Here is a 25309-nt window from a genome sequence, read left to right on the forward strand (position 1 = left end):
TTGCGAGAAATAAAAAGTTACCCCCCCCCCCCCCCCCCCCCCCCCCCTCGTACCATATATGTTCTATCGGGGAGAGGTCAGATCAGTCCCATAAATGTTCTATCTCTGGAGGAGGTCAGATCAACCTGAAATTTAATGAATGTACTAAACGTACACGGATTAATTTTTCAAAGACGACAGATTAGTTCACTTTCTTTCAATTACAAAACTTAAATTTTGTACTGTATATATGTCTCTGGTTAAACAGTAAATAAAAGGTATGTCTATTAATAAAATTGGATCAACCTGGCCCATTCTACATTCAAGTTTAGTTACAAATCAGCTGGTCGAACAGGAGTATTTTCTAGCTATGACTATAGATTTGGAATGCCTAATCATATTGGGTAACAAGGTATGGAAGAAATCACGATTGGTGTCTAGCCAGAGACTTCAATATTGGATCTAACTTAGTCATTTCTTTCAACGTGTCTGAAGCTTTGTTGTGACGGCACACACTTGCTTATAAGGTACAAAGATGACGTGAAGGGTGAGATGAGAAAAATTCACACCGGTAAAATTGTACATTAATGGAATCTTTCCCTGCCTTGGGGGTGCCAAAAAGAAATCTCAACCTGAGGGGGAATTCATGAACGTCCAACTCGAGGCTTGCCAAATCTGTTGAGCTGAGTATCGGTCCAAGATTTCTATCATTTCTCAGTTATACATGTACAGTTGTCTGTGGTTGAGTTGAGTATCGGACTAAGATTTCTATCATTTCTCTGTTATAAACGAACAGTTGTGTGTGGTTGAGTTGAGTATCGGACTAAGATTTCTATCATTTCTTTGTTATACACTTACAGTTGCCTGTGGTTGAGTTGAGTATTGGACTAAGATTTCTATCATTTCTCAGTTATACACGTACAGTTGTCTGTGGTTGAGTTGAGTATCGGACTAAGATTTCTATCATTTCTCTGTTATACACGTACAGTTGTCTGTGGTTGAGTTGAGTATCGGACTAAGATTTCTATCATTTCTCTGTTATACACGTACAGTTGTCTGTGGTTGAGTTGAGTATAGGACTAAGATTTCTATCATTTCTCTGTTATACGCGTACAGTTGTCTGTGGTTGAGTTGATTATTGGTCTAAGATTTCTATCATTTCTCAGTTATACACGTACAGTTGTCTGTGGTTGAGTTGAGTATCGGTCTAAGATTTCTATCATTTCTCAGTTATACACCTTACAGTTGTCTGTGGTTGAGTTGAGTATTGGTCTGAGTATCGGACTAAGATTTCTATCATTTCTCTGTTATACACCGTACAGTTGTCTGTGGTTGAGTTGAGTATTGGTCTAAGATTTCTATCATTTCTCAGTTATACATGTACAGTTGTCTGTGATTGAGTTGAGTATCGGTCTAAGATTTCTATCATTTCTCAGTTATACACCTTACAGTTGTCTGTGGTTGAGTTGATTATCGGACTAAGATTTCTATCATTTCTCTGTTATACATGTACAGTTGTCTGTGGTTGAGTTGAGTATCGGTCTAAGATTTCTATCATTTCTCTGTTATACACGTACAGTTGTCTGTGGTTGAGTTGAGTATTGGTCTAAGATTTCTATCATTTCTCAGTTATACACCTTACAGTTGTCTGTGGTTGAGTTGAGTATCGGTCTAAGATTTCTATCATTTCTCAGTTATACACCTTACAGTTGTCTGTGGTTGAGTTGATTATCGGACTAAGATTTCTATCATTTCTCTGTTATACATGTACAGTTGTCTGTGGTTGAGTTGAGTATTGGTCCGAGTATCGGACTAAGATTTCTATCATTTCTCAGTTATACATGTACAGTTGTCTGTGGTTGAGTTGAGTATTGGTCTGAGTATCGGACTAAGATTTCTATCATTTCTTTGTTATACACGTACCGTTGTGTGTGGTTGAGTTGAGTATCGGTCTTAGATTTCTATCATTTCTCAGTTATACACTGTACAGTTGTCCGTGGTTGAGTTGAGTATTGGTCTGAGTATCGGACTAAGATTTCTATCATTTCTCTGTTATACACGTACCGTTGTGTGTGGTTGAGTTGAGTATCGGTCTTAGATTTCTATCATTTCTCAGTTATACACTGTACAGTTGTCTGTGGTTGAGTTGAGTATTGGTCTGAGTATCGGACTAAGATTTCTATCATTTCTCTGTTATACACCGTACAGTTGTCTGTGGTTGAGTTGAGTATCGGTCTGAGTATCAGACTAAGATTTCTATCATTTCTCTGTTATACACGTACAGTTGTCTGTGGTTGAGATGAGTATAGGTATAAGATTTCTATCATTTCTCTGTTATACACGTACAGTTGTCTGTGGTTGAGTTGAGTATTGGTCTAAGATTTCTATCATTTCTCTGTTATACACCGTGCAGTTGTCTGTGGTTGAGTTGAGTATCGGTCTAAGATTTCTATCATTTCTCAGTTATACACGTACAGTTGTCTGTGGTTGAGTTGAGTATTGGTCTAAGATTTCTATCATTTCTCAGTTATACATGTACAGTTGTCTGTGATTGAGTTGAGTATCGGTCTAAGATTTCTATCATTTCTCAGTTATACACCTTACAGTTGTCTGTGGTTGAGTTGAGTATCGGTCTAAGATTTCTATCATTTCTCAGTTATACACTGTACAGTTGTCTGTGGTTGAGATGAGTATAGGTCTGAGTATCAGACTCAGATTTCTATCATTTCTCAGTTATACACGTACAATGTACAGTTGTCTGTGGTTGAGTTGAGTATCGGTCTGAGTATCGGTCTAAGATTTCTATCATTTCTCAGTTATACACGTACAGTTGTCTGTGGTTGAGTTGAGTATCGGTCTGAGTATCGGTCTAAGATTTCTATCATTTCTCGGTTATACACTTACAGTTGTCTGTGGTTGAGTTGAGTATCGGACTAAGATTTCTATCATTTCTCTGTTATACACGTACAGTTGTCTGGTTGAGTTGAGTATCGGTCTAAGATTTCTATCATTTCTCTGTTATACACCGTACATTTGTCTGTGGTTGAGTTGAGTATAGAGCTAAGATTTCTATCATTTCTCTGTTATACACGTACAGTTGTCTGTGGTTGAGTTGAGTATCGGACTAAGATTTCTATCATTTCTCAGTTATACACGTACAGTTGTCTGTGGTTGAGTTGAGTATCGGACTAAGATTTCTATCATTTCTCTGTTATACACGTACAGTTGTCTGTGGTTGAGTTGAGTATCGATCTAAGATTTCTATCATTTCTCTGTTATACCCGTACAGTTTGTCTGTGGTTGAGTTGAGTATCGATCTAAGATTTCTATCATTTCTCAGTTATACACGTACAGTTGTCTGTGGTTGAGTTGAGTATCGGACTAAGATTTCTATCATTTCTCAGTTATACACTTACAGTTGTCTGTGGTTGAGTTGAGTATCGGACTAAGATTTCTATCATTTCTCTGTTATACACGTACAGTTGTCTGTGGTTGAGTTGAGTATCGGACTAAGATTTCTATCATTTCTCTGTTATACACGTACAGTTGTCTGTGGTTGAGTTGAGTATAGGACTAAGATTTCTATCATTTCTCTGTTATACGCGTACAGTTGTCTGTGGTTGAGTTGATTATTGGTCTAAGATTTCTATCATTTCTCAGTTATACACGTACAGTTGTCTGTGGTTGAGTTGAGTATCGGTCTAAGATTTCTATCATTTCTCAGTTATACACCTTACAGTTGTCTGTGGTTGAGTTGAGTATTGGTCTGAGTATCGGACTAAGATTTCTATCATTTCTCTGTTATACACCGTACAGTTGTCTGTGGTTGAGTTGAGTATTGGTCTAAGATTTCTATCATTTCTCAGTTATACATGTACAGTTGTCTGTGATTGAGTTGAGTATCGGTCTAAGATTTCTATCATTTCTCAGTTATACACCTTACAGTTGTCTGTGGTTGAGTTGATTATCGGACTAAGATTTCTATCATTTCTCTGTTATACATGTACAGTTGTCTGTGGTTGAGTTGAGTATCGGTCTAAGATTTCTATCATTTCTCTGTTATACACGTACAGTTGTCTGTGGTTGAGTTGAGTATTGGTCTAAGATTTCTATCATTTCTCAGTTATACACCTTACAGTTGTCTGTGGTTGAGTTGAGTATCGGTCTAAGATTTCTATCATTTCTCAGTTATACACCTTACAGTTGTCTGTGGTTGAGTTGATTATCGGACTAAGATTTCTATCATTTCTCTGTTATACATGTACAGTTGTCTGTGGTTGAGTTGAGTATTGGTCCGAGTATCGGACTAAGATTTCTATCATTTCTCAGTTATACATGTACAGTTGTCTGTGGTTGAGTTGAGTATTGGTCTGAGTATCGGACTAAGATTTCTATCATTTCTTTGTTATACACGTACCGTTGTGTGTGGTTGAGTTGAGTATCGGTCTTAGATTTCTATCATTTCTCAGTTATACACTGTACAGTTGTCCGTGGTTGAGTTGAGTATTGGTCTGAGTATCGGACTAAGATTTCTATCATTTCTCTGTTATACACGTACCGTTGTGTGTGGTTGAGTTGAGTATCGGTCTTAGATTTCTATCATTTCTCAGTTATACACTGTACAGTTGTCTGTGGTTGAGTTGAGTATTGGTCTGAGTATCGGACTAAGATTTCTATCATTTCTCTGTTATACACCGTACAGTTGTCTGTGGTTGAGTTGAGTATCGGTCTGAGTATCAGACTAAGATTTCTATCATTTCTCTGTTATACACGTACAGTTGTCTGTGGTTGAGATGAGTATAGGTATAAGATTTCTATCATTTCTCTGTTATACACGTACAGTTGTCTGTGGTTGAGTTGAGTATTGGTCTAAGATTTCTATCATTTCTCTGTTATACACCGTGCAGTTGTCTGTGGTTGAGTTGAGTATCGGTCTAAGATTTCTATCATTTCTCAGTTATACACGTACAGTTGTCTGTGGTTGAGTTGAGTATTGGTCTAAGATTTCTATCATTTCTCAGTTATACATGTACAGTTGTCTGTGATTGAGTTGAGTATCGGTCTAAGATTTCTATCATTTCTCAGTTATACACCTTACAGTTGTCTGTGGTTGAGTTGAGTATCGGTCTAAGATTTCTATCATTTCTCAGTTATACACTGTACAGTTGTCTGTGGTTGAGATGAGTATAGGTCTGAGTATCAGACTCAGATTTCTATCATTTCTCAGTTATACACGTACAATGTACAGTTGTCTGTGGTTGAGTTGAGTATCGGTCTGAGTATCGGTCTAAGATTTCTATCATTTCTCAGTTATACACGTACAGTTGTCTGTGGTTGAGTTGAGTATCGGTCTGAGTATCGGTCTAAGATTTCTATCATTTCTCGGTTATACACTTACAGTTGTCTGTGGTTGAGTTGAGTATCGGACTAAGATTTCTATCATTTCTCTGTTATACACGTACAGTTGTCTGGTTGAGTTGAGTATCGGTCTAAGATTTCTATCATTTCTCTGTTATACACCGTACATTTGTCTGTGGTTGAGTTGAGTATAGAGCTAAGATTTCTATCATTTCTCTGTTATACACGTACAGTTGTCTGTGGTTGAGTTGAGTATCGGACTAAGATTTCTATCATTTCTCAGTTATACACGTACAGTTGTCTGTGGTTGAGTTGAGTATCGGACTAAGATTTCTATCATTTCTCTGTTATACACGTACAGTTGTCTGTGGTTGAGTTGAGTATCGATCTAAGATTTCTATCATTTCTCTGTTATACCCGTACAGTTTGTCTGTGGTTGAGTTGAGTATCGATCTAAGATTTCTATCATTTCTCAGTTATACACGTACAGTTGTCTGTGGTTGAGTTGAGTATCGGACTAAGATTTCTATCATTTCTCAGTTATACACGTACAGTTGTCTGTGGTTGAGTTGAGTATTGGTCTAAGATTTCTATCATTTCTCAGTTATACACGTACAGTTGTCTGTGGTTGAGTTGAGTATCGGACTAAGATTTCTATCATTTCTCTGTTATACACGTACAGTTGTCTTTAGTTGAGTTGAGTATTGGTCTAAGATTTCTATCATTTCTCTGTTATACACGTACAGTTGTCTGTGGTTGAGTTGAGTATCGGTCTAAGATTTCTATCATTTCTCAGTTATACACCGTACAGTTGTCTGTGGTTGAGTTGAGTATCGGTCTAAGATTTCTATCATTTCTCAGTTATACACCGTACAGTTGTCTGTGGTTGAGTTGAGTATCGGTCTAAGATTTCTATCATTTCTCTGTTATACACGTACAGTTGTCTGTGGTTGAGTTGAGTATCGGTCTAAGATTTCTATCATTTCTCAGTTATACATGTACAGTTGTCTGTGGTTGAGTTGAGTATTGGTCTGAGTATCGGTCTAAGATTTCTATCATTTCTCTGTTATACACCGTACAGTTGTCTGTGGTTGAGTTGAGTATTGGTCTGAGTATCGGACTAAGATTTCTATCATTTCTCTGTCAAACGTACAGTTGTCTGTGGTTGAGTTGAGTATCTGCCTAACCCTTTCCAAGATAAATAATTGCAAAACAGTCAGATTTACGACAGAGTTTAATTGTTAAACTGACAGTTTGCTAACTATGTCCATGAATACACATCGACTCAACAACATTGACTCAACAACATTGACTCAACAACATTGACTCACATTTAAAGTTGCTACATCACTGTCTGCGTATCAACTGTTTCTAACAAAATCAAATGACACCAACAGTATTGAAATATATCTAACTAATACCAAAATTAAAGATAAAACAATTACAATTTTCTGATAATGATCACTCATAAGACAGAAAGATACATACAATATAAAGAGGCTGAGCCAGATAAAATTTCCTCCAGATAGAATTTCCCCGGATACAATTAATTATTTATTTTTATAATAGTTGAAGATAAAATAAAAAGTTCAAACTTAGGAGGGTGTTAACAGCGTATGTAAATGTCGGTATGGTATACAGCTACCTAGTACTGTTTTCAATCGATCATATTTAATCTGTGTCTCAGATGTAGCATCTTTAACTAGCAAATTTAAATGTTTTAAATGAAGTATTGACATGAAACAACAATTTAGTGTTTGTTCTTAATCTACATATAACAGGGCTCATGATTAATTAAATTTAAATAACTGCCTCTGCTAGGGATTGCAACCCAGAACCCTCTGGCTTTCTAGTCTTATGCTTAACTGATTGAGCTAATTAAAGAGAAGATTTCTCTAGCCGAGCCGTATATTGTGGCTAGTATTTACCAGGGTTACATACATACAATCACAGTATTTATGGACAATCTGTGTGATATTGTGTTTAAATAATGAAGTAACCAAATGATTGGTTAATATGTGGTATTCTAAGAGAAACACAACCACATCAGGTATAATACTATTGCGAGTTTTCAAGAACATAATCATTTTGCCATAATGACACTATTCTCCAACTTACTATAATAAAAAAGACTTCAAACTATTACTGTGATACACTGGTCCAATTACAAACTACTCACACAGAAAATACACATCTGTTTGGCAGTGAAAAACAAAAATAATGAAAATCACAGACTTGGTCTTAATGCAATTCTGTGGAACATCTTAATCCAGCTACTTACATTTTAGGAAACCAAACAACATGTATGGACACAAATCTTGGACAGTACAAGAAATCAAATCCTGTAAAATTATTTTCTGGATTTAGATGTTCCACTAAGTTTACAACACAATAAATACACAACACTAACAGACTAATCTAATTAGACTTGTAATTCCCACTCCTCTACAATACTGTATTGTAGAGTATCATAGAGGTGTGGAAAGTCTAATTTTAATTAGATTGCTAATTGACAAGCCATATCTGGGACTTAACTTGGTTTACACAAACATGTAGGATGATACTGTAATACATTAAAAATCTATGTAAATACTCTAGTTTAAAATAACATGATATAACTGTCGTATGGTTGCCACATTGAACCTAACTTTACATGCATATGACAAATTTGTTTTTCAATCAATTAGAATAAATTACCAAAGCTGGAAAACATTGTACTTGTTTTAGATAAGAAAAAGAAGTTCCTGTGTTGATGGTGAAGGATGTTAATTTATTTTGTATAGATAGATTTAATTTTAATGATTACATTTACAGTAGCTTACCACACATCAAACTCAAGACTTTAATGTTAAAATCTATGAGGTATATTTTATATGTAAATCTTTGATGTGCTGACACGGTTTTCCCACTGAGTAACAGTATAAAGGACCAGCAGAGATACTTATCAACCTAATTAAATCAGTAGCTTTTATCATCGTTTACATGCCACAGTAAATATAATTGTACAACAGAATAATTTACATATTTTAAGTTTCAATAGTTTTCTATTTCCTCAGCATTATTTGAATAACTATAGGGTAAGAAGCCCTGGATTCATCTTTCTACAAATAAAAAAAAAAAAAAAAGAAATCCGTCAAAGAATTACATTTTACTTTTGTTGAATGACATTGGTCTTTTATTACAATAAACAAAACTTACCTGACATTTTTGTGTAAAAAAAAAAATTCTTGTTGTGATGTCACATAAACAGTTGTTACTGAAAAAGTGACAATTCTAGAGAATAAACATGAACATAATTATGATACTCATGTTGGTTCAAAGGTCAAAGACAACTTTCCTGAATATTCATGGTAGAGTTTTTTTGTTTGTTTTTGCTTAATGTCCTATTAACAGCCAGGGACATTTAAGGATGTGCCAGGTTTTGGAGTTGGAGGAAAACCACCGGCCTACGGTCAGTACCTGGCAACTGCCCCACGTAGGTTTCACAACCCAGAGGTGGAGGGCTAGTGATAAAGTGTCGAGACACCTTAACCACTCGGCCACTGCTGGGGTAGACGGCTAGTGATAAAGTGTCGGGACACCTTAACCACTCGGCCACCGCTGGGGTTTGGTTTGTTTGGGTTGTTTTTGTTTAACGTCCTATTAACAGCCAGGGTCATTTAAGGACGTGCCAGGTTTTGGAGGTGGAAGAAAGCCGGAGTACCCGGAGAAAAACCACCGGCCTACGGTCAGTACCTCGCAACCCAGTGGTGGAGGGCTAGTGGTAAAGTGTTGGTACACCTTAACCACTTGGCCACCGCGGCCCCCTTACCGCTGGGGTAGAGGGCTAGTGATAAAGTGTCGGGACACCTTAACCACTCGGCCACCGCGGGGGTAGAGGGCTAGTGAAAAAGTGTCGGGACACCTTAACCACTCGGCCACCGCGACCCCTTCATCATGGTAGAGCATTACCGTAGCAATAACTGTGTTTTTATAAACATCACAAATAATATAAATGAAAATAACAAAAACGTTAAATTATAGTGATAGAGATAGAGATAGAGATATTTTGTTTACACAATTTGTTTCATAGAAGGTGTTTTTGCTTCATTTTAATTTGTCCATCAAGTCTTAAATAATAATTATCAGTTTTATAAAGAAAGTATTCTTAAACATATCTCAACATGAATAACATCTATGCATTGCACAACTTCATTAAATCACTTTTTGTACATGTACATATCCATACAAAACTTTGCAGAGTTTCAACCAAGTATTCTAGCACTACATGTATTTCTAATGACAAATAAAAAAAAACAGATACACCAGTAAAAGCTGCCGAAGAAACAGAGGAAAAACTATCTAAAATTCAACACAAAAACATCTATTACATGTATCTAAAATAACAGCATGTAATTCTACACAATACATTTATTACATGTATCTAAAATAACAGCATGTAATTCTACACAAATACGTAATTACATGGATATAAAACATGTATCAAACACTATTTAAAATAAATTTTTGGTCATGTGATTAATAAAATAACCCTGATTGCCTAACAGTCCATTTTGTTTTAATGAATTCAGCATGAAGCTCTCAGTAACAAAGGTCATATCACGGTGCCATTTTGTATAAGAATCTGCCATTAACAATATGATGATAAGTTTATATCAAATGTTTTCAGTAAAAGTAGAATATGTTTGGTTATTACAATAGCTGGGGAATATTAAATAAAAAAAAACTAATGATAACACAAAGACAAAACTATGAGATATTGTGCTAGATAATGTAGCGACCCATTCAATCTATCAGAACCCAACAACCTTTGTTCACATGCAAGTTTCTGTAAATTCCAAGAAAATTGTCAGGATTACAGATGCTTCTGGTTTTGATGTGACTCAATTGTTTCCCTTGAATATATAAAAAAAATATAGAAGAAGTTTCAAATAGATATAAACATATAGAAGAAGTTTCAAAGATATGTTGTTCAGGAAAATCATGATTGCACAATCATGTTACAAAATGGCCACAATGACTGCCATGTAAAGTTTTTATGAGGCTGAAAAATAACAACACTTTGTTGGCTCTCCTTCCTTAACATTCCTACCAATTTTCAGCCCAATGGTACCAGTGGAACTGGAGAAGATGTTTAAAATGTATTTTCCAAGATGGTGGCTATGACAGCCATGTTGGATTTCGATTTGACCCAAAAAATAACAACACTTAGTAAGGACCATCTCAGGATCATTTCATGCAAGTAAGAGCTCAGTCTCTCTGCTGGAACTTGAGAAGAAGTTCAAAATGGGAAAAGTTGAAGCACAGCAGACAGTGGCCAGCACACGGTGTACAACGATGGACAACAATGACTATAGGTCATCCTTACCGTTCAGGTTTGTTTGTTTGTTTTTGTTTAACGTCCTATTAACAGCCAAGGTCATTTAAGGACGTGCCAGGTTTTGGAAGTGGAGGAAAGCCGGTGTACCCGGAGAAAAACCACTGGCCTACGGTCAGTACCTGGCAACTGCCCCACGTAGGTTTCGAACTCGCAACCCTGAGGTGGAGGGCTAGTGATAAAGTGTCGGGACACCTTAACCACTCGGCCACCGCGGCCCCTTACCCTTCAGGTCAGATGACCTAATAAACATATAACTTTGTACACATCCTTATGGTTTTCATCTAATTTACAAACAATGTTTCTTGTTATAGTATTACTGATCTTCAGTAAACCTCAAACAGCAGTGTTATAAAAGACAGCTACATGTATTATTGTTAATTCTACCATGTTTGCTATGTAACGCCAGTTTTGATTGGTTAAAAACCATGTATTATTTTCCAATAACCCACGCTCGTGCCAATAATACACGCTCGTGAGTCACGGCTGTTACAATTTTAAATATCTAATATTCACCTGTTTCATAAAAGGTTACTATAGCCGAGTGGGCTAATGGGTTAGTCTTTCAATATATTTTTATCACGACGTGAGTTCGAATCCTACGGAGGCCCCCACTTTTTTTTCTTTTTTTTTCTCCTTCTTTTTTAATTTTCAAAATCAATGCCATATGATAGATGCTCTTGATCGTAGTACTGTATTGCCTGTATATTTCATCAACAAATAATAATGCAATACTCAAGAAATAAATTACAAGGTTTCTTTGCTGTTTTTCTATTAGAAAGAGGTCAATCTCAGAACTAAACAGTACATGGTAGAATAGAAATAATCAACTTTGACTCGTGTATTGTTGCAGGATATACAACTCGGACTCGGATATTTTGCAATTTTAATTAATAACTCAGGCCTGCGGCCTTCGTTATTAATTTAATTGCAAAATATCCTCGTCCTCGTTGTATATCCTGCAATAATACACGAATCATCGTTAATTATTTCTTAAACAGCCATATCTCAGACATAAGAGGTAAATGATAACATGGTGACATTTACAGGTGTTTGTGCAGTTTTGTTTTGACAAATGAAGATGCTGTATATTACAGATGGAGATTTAAGAGGTAGTTCCTCGTCAGGAGTCCGGGTCTTCTGTGTGGGAATTAGACTCTGTTATACTTCTTACTAGCAAACTTAGTTCCTGTGCTAATTTAGCTTTTTCTACCTTTTTCTGAAATTTATTACCTGAAAAAATAAAATAAATAAATGTAAGCATGTACCTGTATACTGAGTTCTAATACCATATATTGGCCCAAAGGTATAACTGAATTGTTTACCTACATAACCATGTTATTGCCGTTAGAGATAAATTACATATTGTAATGTGATATGCTGATATTATTTGGAAATTTTGAACTGAATAAATAACAATGTATATTACTCTACTATGAAACGTTAAAATGTCAAACGTTTCTTGTTATTGTGAAAGCTGTATGTTGTAATAACAAATATCTTACCATCCCATTTCCATGAATCAAGAACATTACAAATTCCATTTTTGACTTCTGATTCCTGCATAGCCTTGGTTACCAAATTGTTCAGTACACTTTCATCATCGTCCACTACAGAAAACCACAATGATCTGTTGTTAACCCCATTGGCATAGAGATTTTACCAGAATTCGGAGCAAAAGGTTAAAAAACTTAGTTTTGCAGAAATGATGATTAAAATAACAACTACAAACATTTACAGAAGATGTTGTCATCTGTCCAAAAATGCTTCATGATGAACTGGAATACATGAATTATTAAGATCATATACCAATTACTTAATATCTTTGACAGGATTTAATTATACCAGGTCCTTACAGTCAAAGAAAATTTGTTTCTAATATCAACGTTTGTTATACATTTCATCATTAATGATCCTAAAATGACAAATATCAACGTTTGTTATACATTTCATCATTAATGATCCTAAAATGACAACATATTTTTACCTTTAGGAGGAAGGACACAGTAGGCTATAATGTCCCTCAGGGCCCTGACCTTGAGATTATCGGCCTTGACCTTTTGAGGGGAGGGTTCCAGACTTTCCTTGCTATCGTCTATACTGCTTTGTCTAAAACACATAAAGATAGTTTAACATTTCTACATCTGAAAAAGGCAACAAGAGGAGAATTCTGTTATCAATCATAACATCAACAACGCAGAATCTTTCATGAATCCTTGACTTTGGCCATATAGACTTGTGTGTGGTGCTAAGTCATACCTACAAAACTACAAAATGCCCTCTGCTGGTCAGCAGTTTCAATCAAGACAAGCCTGGACATGATTTGACTCCTTCCTGTAGTAGGAAAGTTGATGTGATATTCAATAGTTCAGAAAGTTGATGTGATATTCAATAGTTCAGAATGTTGATGTGATATTCAATAGTTCAGAAAGTTGATGTGATATTCAATAGTTCAGAAAGTTAATGTGATATTCAATAGTTCATAATGTTGATGTGATATTCAATAGTTCAGAAAGTTGATGTGATATTCAATAGTTCAGAATGTTGATGTGATATTTAATTGTTCAGAAAGTTGATGTGATATTCAACAGTTCAGAAAGTTGATGTGATATTTAATTGTTCAGAAAGCTGATGTGATATTCAATAGTTCAGAATGTTGATGTGATATTCAATAGTTCAGAAAGTTGATGTGATATTCAATAGTTCAGAATGTTGATGTGATATTCAATAGTTCAGTGTATTCAATAGTTCAGAATGTTGATGTGAAATTCAATAGTTCAGAAAGTTGATGTGAAATTCAATAGTTCAGAAAGTTGATGTGATATTCAATAGTTCAGAATGTTGATGTGATATTCAACAGTTCAGAAAGTTGATGTGATATTTAATTGTTCAGAAAGCTGATGTGATATTCAATAGTTCAGAATGTTGATGTGATATTTGATAGTTCAGAAAGTTGATGTGATATTCAATAGTTCAGAATGTTGATGTGATATTCAATAGTTCAGAATGTTGATGTGATATTCAATAGTTCAGAATGTTGATGTGATATTCAATAGTTCAGAATGTTGATGTGAAATTCAATAGTTCAGAAAGTTGATGTGATATTCAATAGTTCAGAATGTTGATGTGATATTCAACAGTTCAGAAAGTTGATGTGATATTTAATTGTTCAGAAAGCTGATGTGATATTCAATAGTTCAGAATGTTGATGTGATATTCAATAGTTCAGAAAGTTGATGTGATATTCAATAGTTCAGAATGTTGATGTGATATTCAATAGTTCAGAATGTTGATGTGATATTCAATAGTTCAGAAAGTTGATGTGATATTCAATAGTTCAGAATGTTGATGTGATATTCAATAGTTCAGAATGTTGATGTGATATTCAATAGTTCAGAATGTTGATGTGAAATTCAATAGTTCAGAAAGTTGATGTGATATTCAATAGTTCAGAATGTTGATGTGATATTCAACAGTTCAGAAAGTTGATGTGATATTTAATTGTTCAGAAAGCTGATGTGATATTCAATAGTTCAGAATGTTGATGTGATATTCAATAGTTCAGAAAGTTGATGTGATATTCAATAGTTCAGAATGTTGATGTGATATTCAATAGTTCAGAATGTTGATGTGATATTCAATAGTTCAGAATGTTGATGTGATATTCAATTGTTCAGAAAGTTGATGCGATATTCAATAGTTCAGAAAGTTGATGTGATATTCAATAGTTCAGAAAGTTAATGTGATATTCACTAGTTCAAGAACAGATGGCTACATATTTACCATTAACATTATAGCTAACATGACTGACTCACCTTAACTTCCGTTTACGGAATATTGGGTTTTCCGTGTCTGTCAGTGGTTTGAGCGTGACATTATTATCCGGTATTCTCATGCTTGTCAGGTGTTGTGAATGTGCTAATTTTATATCTTCCATACCAATCTGTAATAACAAGAGGCAGAGGGACCATAATATCGTAACAGGTATACAGGGTATTCTAACTGTCAATAACAAGAGGCAGAGGGACCATAGTATCTAACAGAGGTATACAGGGTATTCTAACTGTCAATAACAAGAGACAGAGGGACCATAATATCTAACAGAGGTATACTGGGTATTCTAACTATCAATAACAAGAGACAGAGGGACCATAGTATCTAAACAGGTATACAGGATATTCTCACTATCAATAACAAGAGGCAGAGGGACCATAATATCTAAACAGGTATACTGGGTATTCTAACTGTCAATAACAAGAGACAGAGGGACCATAATATCTAAACAGGTATACTGGGTATTCTAACTGTCAATAACAAGAGACAGAGGGACCATAATATCTAACAGAGGTATACTGGGTATTCTAACTATCAATAACAAGAGACAGAGGGACCATAGTATCTAAACAGGTATACAGGATATTCTAACTATCAATAACATTCAATAGGTATCATACTAATTCTCTTGCATTTTGTATATATTTACTTTTAAGATTGTGATTGTACAGGACAGATAGTGACAAAGGACTCTTTACCTTGTCCATAAACACAGCAGGTGACTGTAGTTTGGTGTCCGGAGCCTCATTTAACCACGGATGACTGAGCAACTCATGGATGTTCATTCTGACTGATGGATCTACATGTAGTAAACTGTGAACAGAAAATATCATCCATGTCTAAACACGACTAAAACACAAAACAAATATAAATGTAATAAACAGAATTTCCTGAAATTCACAGAATCTGTACACAACTTGTACACTTATCTTGAATAATACAGTTAGAGTATAACATGTTATTGACCTTTTCACAACATCTTTAGCAGAATCTGAGATATACTGCCAGTCATCCTCAGGGAACTCATACTGTCCTGAGAGAATCTTCTTCCTCATGGCCGACGTGATCTGTCTGGTTGGTGTCTCCGAGTAAAATGGAGGGTAGCCACACAGCATGATGTACAAAATAACACCCATACTCCACATGTCACAGCTCTGGAAACATAATACTTCTTATCAAAATAACACCCATACTCCACATGTCACAGCTCTGGAAACATAATACTTCTTATCAAAATAACACCCATACTCCACATGTCGCAGCTCTGGAAACATAATACTTCTTATCAACTTTATCTATTTTACAACAATTGCAAAACAAGTAATACCAACTTATACTAATAACTTTTGTTGGCAAAGATGGAAGCTGCAAATTGTCTAACTATAGGAGGAAATGGGAGTGTCTTGAGAAAGATCTTACCAAATTTGATGTCTTGTATCAACATGTACAGAGCTTCTAAAAGATGGCAATTCTCAAGTGTTCAAATGATGATCCTGCTTTTATATGCTTTCACATGTACATGAATTGTCAATATATGATATTTATCCATGGGATGGCAGCTGATATGAGAAAATGGTCACTGTAGTATGTATGGATTATATCTACAACAATTCCTTGTGCTGGCTGATTTGTGTAAATATGATCCAATAAACCTCCTTTTCGATGGGTTGGTTTTTGTACACATTGTTGAAAGCAATAATAGTTCAACAATTTTTTAAGATTTCTCTGTGAAGAAGTATCTGCCATACTGTCAATGTTGAAGTCACCAAGAATAAATGTTGGAAGTCCTTGAGGAAGAAGAGCAATCAGTTTCTCCAATTCTGGCAAAAAGGTATTGCATGTGAATTTTGGATTATGATACAGCGAGAAAACACAAATTCTTATGTCTGGTATTATACTTAGTGAAAGTACAACTATCTGATGTTCAGTGTTGATGTTAGGAAGTCTGTATTCAGTCAATAGTTTGAAGTTTTGGTGAATGAACATTGCCAATCCCTTAGATCTGTTTGTCCTTGTGGTGATCAATGTATTGTGATCTGGAACTGTTGGTATAACCACATATTTGATTAAAAATCTAAAATCTCTAGTTTCAAATTAATGACCAGTGTGCAGGGTCCAGAATTTTCTTTCAACCTCCAGTTTCTCCTACTTTTGACGAAGTGTACATAATCAACCATATGACAGGGCATCAGATACCCTTTCGTATCATTATAGGTCAGGATATATACTAGCTAACCGGGTCCTTATACACAAGCTTTGACATCATATATGTAACAAACAGCTGACAATTAATAATAATACGTTAACGTAATCAGCCTTGCATCATAATGCATAATGACCATTTAAGTCTTTCGAAATCGACCATGGTAACTACATAACTTTAATGTGGTTTAGGTTTTGCACATCTAAGAATATCTAAGGGTAATTGTCATTAAGGTTTTTTGAAATCAAAGCAGTAGTTTAGGATGAGTACTGGTACATCGTTGCATCTACAAACTCCCCCAAAAATATTAGTTTTGTGCCCTGCAGCTGGTTACCATGTTACCAAAAAATTACGACGTGATATAGATTACGCACATCTACAATGTATAAGGATTATTGTCATGAAGTTCCGTTGAAATCAGATAAGTAGTTTAGGAGAAGTAGCCGGTACATCGTTGCTTCAAACTCGCCCAAAAAACTAAGTTTTGTGCCCTGGTTACCATGGTAACCAAAAAATTACAACGTGATATAGATTACGCACATCTACAATGTATAAGGATTATTGTCATGAAGTTTCGTTGAAACTTTTGCAAATTAGTAATTTATAACTAAACTAAATATGCATGTATGCATTGTTCATTTAATAGTCATATTATCTCATTTGTTGGAACATTAGTACCACTGCCTGACTGCAGGTTACCAATATAACTTGTTGTTTTGTAGATCTGCCCAGTTTTCTATTAAGTTAAGACTCATCAGTCTATCAATTCATCTATGCCTTCATCCCTCTGACCCAATAGTACTGTTAATCCACAGCTAGTTTTCCAGATCTAGACCCTGTAGGGATCGACATCTTCAGGTAGTCTGGGATTTTCCTTTCACTTAATTTAACATATTGTTCTATATTAAACCTTGTTTATTGAAGATACTTGCATGTGTTGCTAGGTGTCCAACCTTGTGGTAATTCTATGGTTTGGAGGTGTGTGTTGCTAGTTGATCTACCCTATGGTTACCTACCTAATTGTAGTTGTATGGTTTTGATGTGTGTTGCTAAGTTACATACCTTATCGTAGGTGTATGGTTTGGATGTGTGTTGCTAAGTTACATACCTTATCGTAGGTGTATGGTTTGGATGTGTGTTGCTAAGTTACATACCTTATCGTAGGTGTATGGTTTGGATGTGTGTTGCTAAGTTACATACCTTATCGTAGGTGTATGGTTTTGATGTGTGTTGCTAAGTTACATACCTTATCGTAGGTGTATGGTTATGATGTGTGTTGCTAAGTTACATACCTTATCATAGGTGTATGGTTTTGATGTGTGTTGCTAAGTTACATACCTTATCATAGGTGTATGGTTTTGATGTGTGTTGCTAAGTTACATACCTTATCGTAGGTGTATGGTTTTGATGTGTGTTGCTAAGTTACATACCTTATCGTAGGTGTATGGTTTGGAGGTAGGTATGACTCCTCTCTTCTGCTTTGATTGATATTTATGAGCTTCTAAAACCTGAAACAAAACAATATTGCTATATTAATGTTTTTGGCAAATTTTAATACAACATATTTTAACATTTTATCATTGTATGTGTCCACTTTACCCATTTGTCAAGGTCAGCTAAAGATTCGGTTTGTGTAAATTCTGACTTCCATTTACAGTGCCTTTGATGTCAAATACTTAAGAACTGGTAAAAATCTTCAGTTTGAAATAAACAAAAACCTTTACTGACCAAGACTCTTAAAAGACATTTTTTGGTACATTTCAGATATATCTTAATGAGGATATCTAGAGTCTAGTGTAGTTGATGTGTCACCTGGGGAGCTACGTAGTACGGAGTGAAATGAGGCGTCTGAAGATTTCCATCGTCAATTTTAGCAAATCCGAAATCAGTCAGTTTCACCAAAGCATCCTGGAAAAAAAACGACTTTAATGTAAATCTTTATTTCCAGTTAATTCAACATTTTGATTGATTTACAGAAATACAGCAGTGTGTTGTATACATCTACTATATAGTGTGTATACCAAATTTATCTGATCATATGTATCTTGATGACTAAAAGCTGCATACATTAGGTCCAGTAACACATATACATTTACACACAATGCTAATGATATAGGTATATCATATTGTTTAGAACTCAAATTAGAAATCAATGCAAATAAAAACATTTCAAATTAAAAACTTACTCAGTTCTAGTTCTGATTTGGCCAATTTTACTTTATTTTTTTTTTTATTTGAGATGGCTTTTCATGCTTATTTTATCTGACAAACTTTGCTTTCCAATAACACCATCTATTACCTCTGTATTGTCTCTCAACAGCAGATTCTCTGGTTTTAAGTCCCTGTGGGCAATATTTAGGCTGTGGCATCTTAGAACTGCATTTGCGATCTGCTCCAAACACAAAGAAGGTCAAACACTGACTGCACTGCTATTCATCAGAAAACAAAGATTTCAAATTTGGAATGTGACTTTAGGCTTCCAAAAAATGAACTTATTACTATATGTATATCAGAACTTTGGAAATCTGTGCAAGCCTCACAAATACACTTCATTTTCACATTAAGCCAACAAAAAAACAGGTTATAATGTAGCAGGTCTTTTTAAGAGGTCTTATCAACTAATTCTGTGACTGTTGTATACTCTTGATCTAACAATACCTTGTTGTTGTATATACAATTGTTTGTTGCATTACTAGCTCTCATGAGCAAATGTTGTCTGTTGTATATTTACATTTGTACAACTCTAAATATTGTATTGTATCATAGCATATTACACTGTATCATATTGTATTGTTTATCATGTCATATGATATCATTTTGTACAGTACTCCAGATAACTTATAATATCAGGGAGTAACATGCTCCCTCTGAAGAAGGAAAGGGAGTAATCCAGATACTTTTTACATTTACAGATTATGATCTGCTCGTCACCGTCGCTCAAAAGTTCCAGATACAGTAATGAATGGCTCCCAACTTTTGCCATTGTTGAATGAATTTTAACTTGTTGTTTACTTTTAAAATCTTTGTGATAAGTTTGTCTGTAATACCACTGACAATAACCTGGCTTTCATTGACAAATGATTTAGTTTTAAAAAATACTGTCAGTTTATATTACCCTGGGCCATCTTAACTTGTTGTCATTCACACAGTGTGCCTTATGTCATTATAGTGATCTGAGTCAATAAAGCGTTTAGAAGTACTGGCAGTCAGACTATAGCCACACACAACACTTGGAACAAGTCTAGAATAGCCACACACAGCACTTGGAACAAGTCTAGAATAGCCACACACAGCACTTGGAACAAGTCTAGAATAGCCACACACAGCACTTGGAACAAGTCTAGAGGCATACATTGTGTTATGTCTGGCATTGTCAGTCTAAAAAATGTCTGGTGCATCATTTACAATGGTACATGAACACATTACTATACCATGTTAATTGTCAACAGAGCTTGTACACCTCGTGTCAATGTCTTAGGCCTAAGATTACATTCGTGGGAGCTTTTTGTACATCACCGTTTTTTCAAGGGAGTTTTTTTTTCTAATTTTAAGGCATAAATTACACTTGTACGCCCTTTATCTGGAGCACTGGTATTGTATCATATCATATTGTATTGTATATCATATAGTATATCATATAGAATTGTATATCATATTGTATATCATATTGTATTGTATATCATATAGTATTGTATATCATATTGCATTGTATATCATATTGTATTGTATATCATATTGTATATCATATTGTATTGTATATCATATTGTATATCATATAGTATATCATATTGTATTGTATATCATATAGTATATCATATAGAATTGTATATCATATTGTATTGTATATCATATAGTATTGTATATCATATTGTATTGTATATCATATTGTATTGTATATCATATTGTATATCATATTGTATTGTATATCATATTGTATATCATATAGTATATCATATTGCATTGTATATCATATAGTATATCATATTGTATTGTATATCATATAGTATTGTATATCATATTGTAATGTGTATCATATTGTATATCATATTGTAATGTATATCATATTGTATATCATATTGTAATGTATATCATATTGCATATCATATTGTATTGTATATCATATTGTATTGTATATCATATTGTATTGTATATCATATTGTATTGTATATCATACTGTATTGTATATCATATAGTATTGTATATCATATTGTATTGTATATCATATTGTAATGTATATCATATTGTATTGTATATCATATAGTATATCATATTGTATTGTATATCATATTGTATTGTATATCATATTGTAATGTATATCATGTTGTATTGTATATCATATTGTATATCATATTGTAATGTATATCATATTGTATTGTATATCATATTGTATTGTATATCATATTGTAATGTATATCATGTTGTATTGTATATCATATTGTATTGTATCATGTCTTATTGTATATATTGTATTTTATCATATATTGTATCATATCAAATTGTATTGTATCATATATTGTATTGTATCACATATTGTATTGTATCATATCATACTGTATCATATTTTATTGTAACATATAATTATTGCTTTGTTATGTAGCTTATCATATTGTATTGCTAGAGTATAAGGGTAATGAATTTAGCCATTAACATGAAATATATATTTGTCCCTCCTTTTTAATTCACATGTTATGGAATAGTATTTGGTCTATATTTATTCTCCATGAGTCTATTGATTGACAGGATCTTATTACCAGAGGTAGTCTACAATACGATTTAAGATAAACCACAACAAACAAATAAAAAAATTGTGATCAAACCTGTCTAAGGTACTTGGCTGCTTTTCTTTCTGTGAATCCACTTTCTTTACTGATTCTGTCAAAGAATTCTCCACCCTGCATATACTCCAACACCACCAAGAGTCTAGGTCTGTGAAATAAACAATGAATGAAGTAAATACTCCAACACCACCAAGAGTCTGGGTCTAGGAAACAAAGTATATACTCCAACACCATCAGGAGTCTGGGTCTAGGAAACAAAGTATATAATCCAACACCATCAGGAGTCTGGGTCTAGGAAACAAAGTATATACTCCAACACCACCAAGAGTCTGGGTCTAGGAAACAAAGTATATACTCCAACACCACCAAGAGTCTGGGTCAAGGAAATAAAGTATATACTCCAACACCACCAAGAGTCTGGGTCTAGGAAACAAAGTATGTACTCCAACACCACCAGGAGTCTGGGTCAAGAAAACAAAGTATATACTCCAACACCACCAAGAGTCTGGGTCAAGAAAACAAAGTATATACTCCAACACCACCAAGAGTCTGGGTCTAGGAAACAAAGTAAATACTCCAACACCACCAAGAGTCTGGGTCAAGGAAATAAAGTATATACTCCAACACCACCAAGAGTCTGGGTCAAGAAAACAAAGTATATACTCCAACACCACCAAGAGTCTAGGTCTAGGAAATAAAGTATATACTCCAACACCACCAAGAGTCTGGGTCTAGGAAACAAAGTAAATACTCCAACACCACCAAGAGTCTGGGTCAAGGAAACAAAGTATATACTCCAACACCACAAAGATGCTAGGTCTAGGAAATAAATGATGAACAAATTATGTAATCCATCACCACTGATCGTTTGGTAAAAACAACACTCTTTACATGCATTTTTAGCATTTGGTTGTACATTGTATTTTACAATTTTTCTGCTTTTCTGTTTGTTCTTAAAAATTTGTTGACCTTAAAATGTGATAAAATATTGCTTCATTCTCCTAAAACAAACTGATATTTAAGTTATCGTATTTTGATAAAATGCCAAATATTTTACATACCAGCACACTTTTAAAGTTGAAAATCCAATATTGTATGGGATAAATTTTCAATTAACTTCAATTGACATTCCATTAAAACTCACTTTGCATGTGGTTCCCCTGGAAATTGTATATCATTAGCATACACATCATACACAGACACAATATTGTCATGGCCACTGCACATCTTATGCAGATTAACCTCTGTCCTAGCTTTCGGGATGTCCAGCAGACATTTCAGGGCAAATTTCTTACAATTGTTCCTCTTTGTACATGGCCTGAAATTAAAACAAATTATCATTCATGATGTTGTAACAGTCTAATTTTGCTTTCTAAATTAAACAAAATATGTTTTACTGGTTAATTCAAAACATGAAGTTCTGTTATAAGCATCAAAACCTATTATATGAGTACAGTACTAGTTAAACCTCACTTAATGACCACCTCAAAATGATGACCACCCCAGGTGGTCTTAATAGAGAGATTTCAACTGTGTATGTTTTGAAACAATGCTGCCAAAAATTTAAATAGATCAGTATAAACTACTTAACTTATCAATTTATATAACCCCCAACAACTCAGATAAGAACTATATATTGATAAATTGATCATTGCAGCATGGCTGCTGAAGAAATTCATTTTTGCTGGATTTATAACAGAATAGGAGTGATCATGATAACATACAGCTACATCATATACAATGTATCATTTAGCATTGATTCATGGAATTTATTATTACTACGGGGTATCTTTTCACTGTTCTTTGCTAACATCTACATGTTAAACTTTTGGTGCAAGAGTTGATGTTCACTCTTAACAAATACCCATTACACATTTCCTCTATGTTATACAATTACATCCACCTGCACAGGCATTGATGTTCACTTATGGGTTACACATGAGTGTAAAGTTCAAAATAGATAACACAATTTTATATTTTGTTATTTTTTTTGTGTGTCTTAGAATAAACTCATTCCTTTTCAAATATACTTTAAAGGGTGAACTACATGTCATTCCCGGCTCTTTTAATGACTTCAACAGAACACTGCATTACCTTACTGGTCCACTGATGCCTGTGCCAAGCTTCTGGTTCCATTGAACTATGTAGTCGTCAATAATTGAAGATGTCTGAAACATCATTATATAAAAATAATTGTATTATCAGCTATAAAATACAAAATGGATCTTGTAACGACCTCAAGTTTATTAATGATCATTTAATAATAGAATTAATCAGATCTGTGTATACAGTATCAATAATACCAAGGCCAGGTATTAAAACAAGAGGCCCAGAGGGCCTGTATCGCTCACCTGGATTTAAAGAGATATGAAACAAGAATGATGATTAAGTATATTTGTCACTGGTATTGCTATGTCAGTATATCATAGGCATTTTATATGCATACATGAGGTTTTTATGCCAAAAAACGCATTAATCCATGAAATGAAATTGACTTTTGGTGCAACCCCATAGGGATGCTACCACACAAATGTGAGTGATATCCATTATTTAGTTTCAGAAAAGAAGTTGTTTAAACCAACTGACCCCTTTTGACCCCTTTTGACCCCACCTTCTGCACTCCGGGGGTCAGTTCCTTCCTTTATAAAATTTTGAATCCCTACCCAAAAGGATGCCACCAGTCAAATATGAGCTGTTTCGGAGAAGTTGTTCATTTAAGCATTGAACGGCTTTCATGAACGCTTCATGGAATTTGCCTCTGTCCAGTTGGCATTCATATTGACTATGAATGCCAACTGGACAGAGGCAAATTCCATGAAGCGCACTAGCTTTGTAACAATGAAAAAGCTGACCAGCAGTGCAGCCTCTTATGTTAAAGGAGTAGGTTTGTTAATTTTTTTGCTTAAAGAAAGCAGAATGTTGCATTGGGTGCCTCGGTAACTGTGATCGCTAATGTGCTACAAGATACAAGAATTTTTATTTATTTATTTTTTGTGTGTAGTGTGATTAAACAAAAAATGTTAGCTCATGATCAGAAGAGCTATTTCTATGATGGACAGTTGCCAGTGCAGTCATGCATACACTTCAGACCACTCTCCCCTAGAATAAGGGTTAGAGTCGTGCTGGTGATGGGGATAATGTTTGTTGGCCATGGCCATGGGTTGTTGTTTCCCCATCGATGGTTTGGTTGGTTTTCCGCTGTGAGTAGACATTATGGGTAATTGATTTTTGTCATTCTGCTTCTTGAATCTTGATGATTGATTACCACGCAACAATAATACAAGCACAGGGGCCAGTGTCTAGTCTTATATCAAAAAATTTAAGACACATGACCCTGTACATGTGATAACAAGTGACCAGAAATTACCCGATTACAAGGAGTGGTCGGGTAACTACTTTTCGGCATGCGCAACTGAACATAAATACAAGAGACAGGGATCTAAATTAAGGAGTCACAGAGACCACGGATCAGGTAAATAATCAATCATTCAAACAATACACATGCCTACATAGATCTAAGTAACCGTTACTGTAGTACCGAACTGTCACTAAATGACTATTCCCCCAAAACAGTGCAATGGAAAGTTATAATCCCCGGATCGTTTCTGGTATAAAGTATAGCACTTATATGTTGAGATAGAACAGTAGATAACTTGATTAGTCCTTGCCTTGATTTTAGGTCCCTCGTTGTTAGGCCGGTTTGGCAGGTTCTTGTCTCCTGACATTTTTTTTTCAGTAGTGCTCGAACCGGATGTAACCGGGACAATTGCAAACGAAAAG

General features: G+C 34.7%; 1 protein-coding gene across 1 annotated transcript; it reads right to left on the minus strand.

The window, feature by feature from the left end:
* Positions 1–11453: 11453 nt before the first annotated feature.
* Positions 11454–25291, minus strand: LOC117333631 (MAP kinase-activated protein kinase 5-like). The gene is made up of 13 exons (XM_033893029.1): positions 25198–25291; positions 23624–23697; positions 22674–22847; positions 21569–21677; positions 19051–19140; positions 18564–18659; positions 18182–18259; positions 15515–15702; positions 15247–15361; positions 14530–14657; positions 12702–12823; positions 12220–12324; positions 11454–11947 (listed from the first exon to the last, which is right to left on the minus strand). Exons 1-13 carry the CDS (start codon positions 25252–25254, stop codon positions 11838–11840), a joined length of 1446 nt encoding a protein of 481 aa, XP_033748920.1. The 5' UTR covers positions 25255–25291; the 3' UTR covers positions 11454–11837.
* Between the last annotated feature and the right edge of the window lie 18 nt (positions 25292–25309).

Source organism: Pecten maximus, chromosome 8, assembly GCF_902652985.1.
Source record: "Pecten maximus chromosome 8, xPecMax1.1, whole genome shotgun sequence".
NCBI lineage: Eukaryota > Metazoa > Mollusca > Bivalvia > Pectinida > Pectinidae > Pecten > Pecten maximus.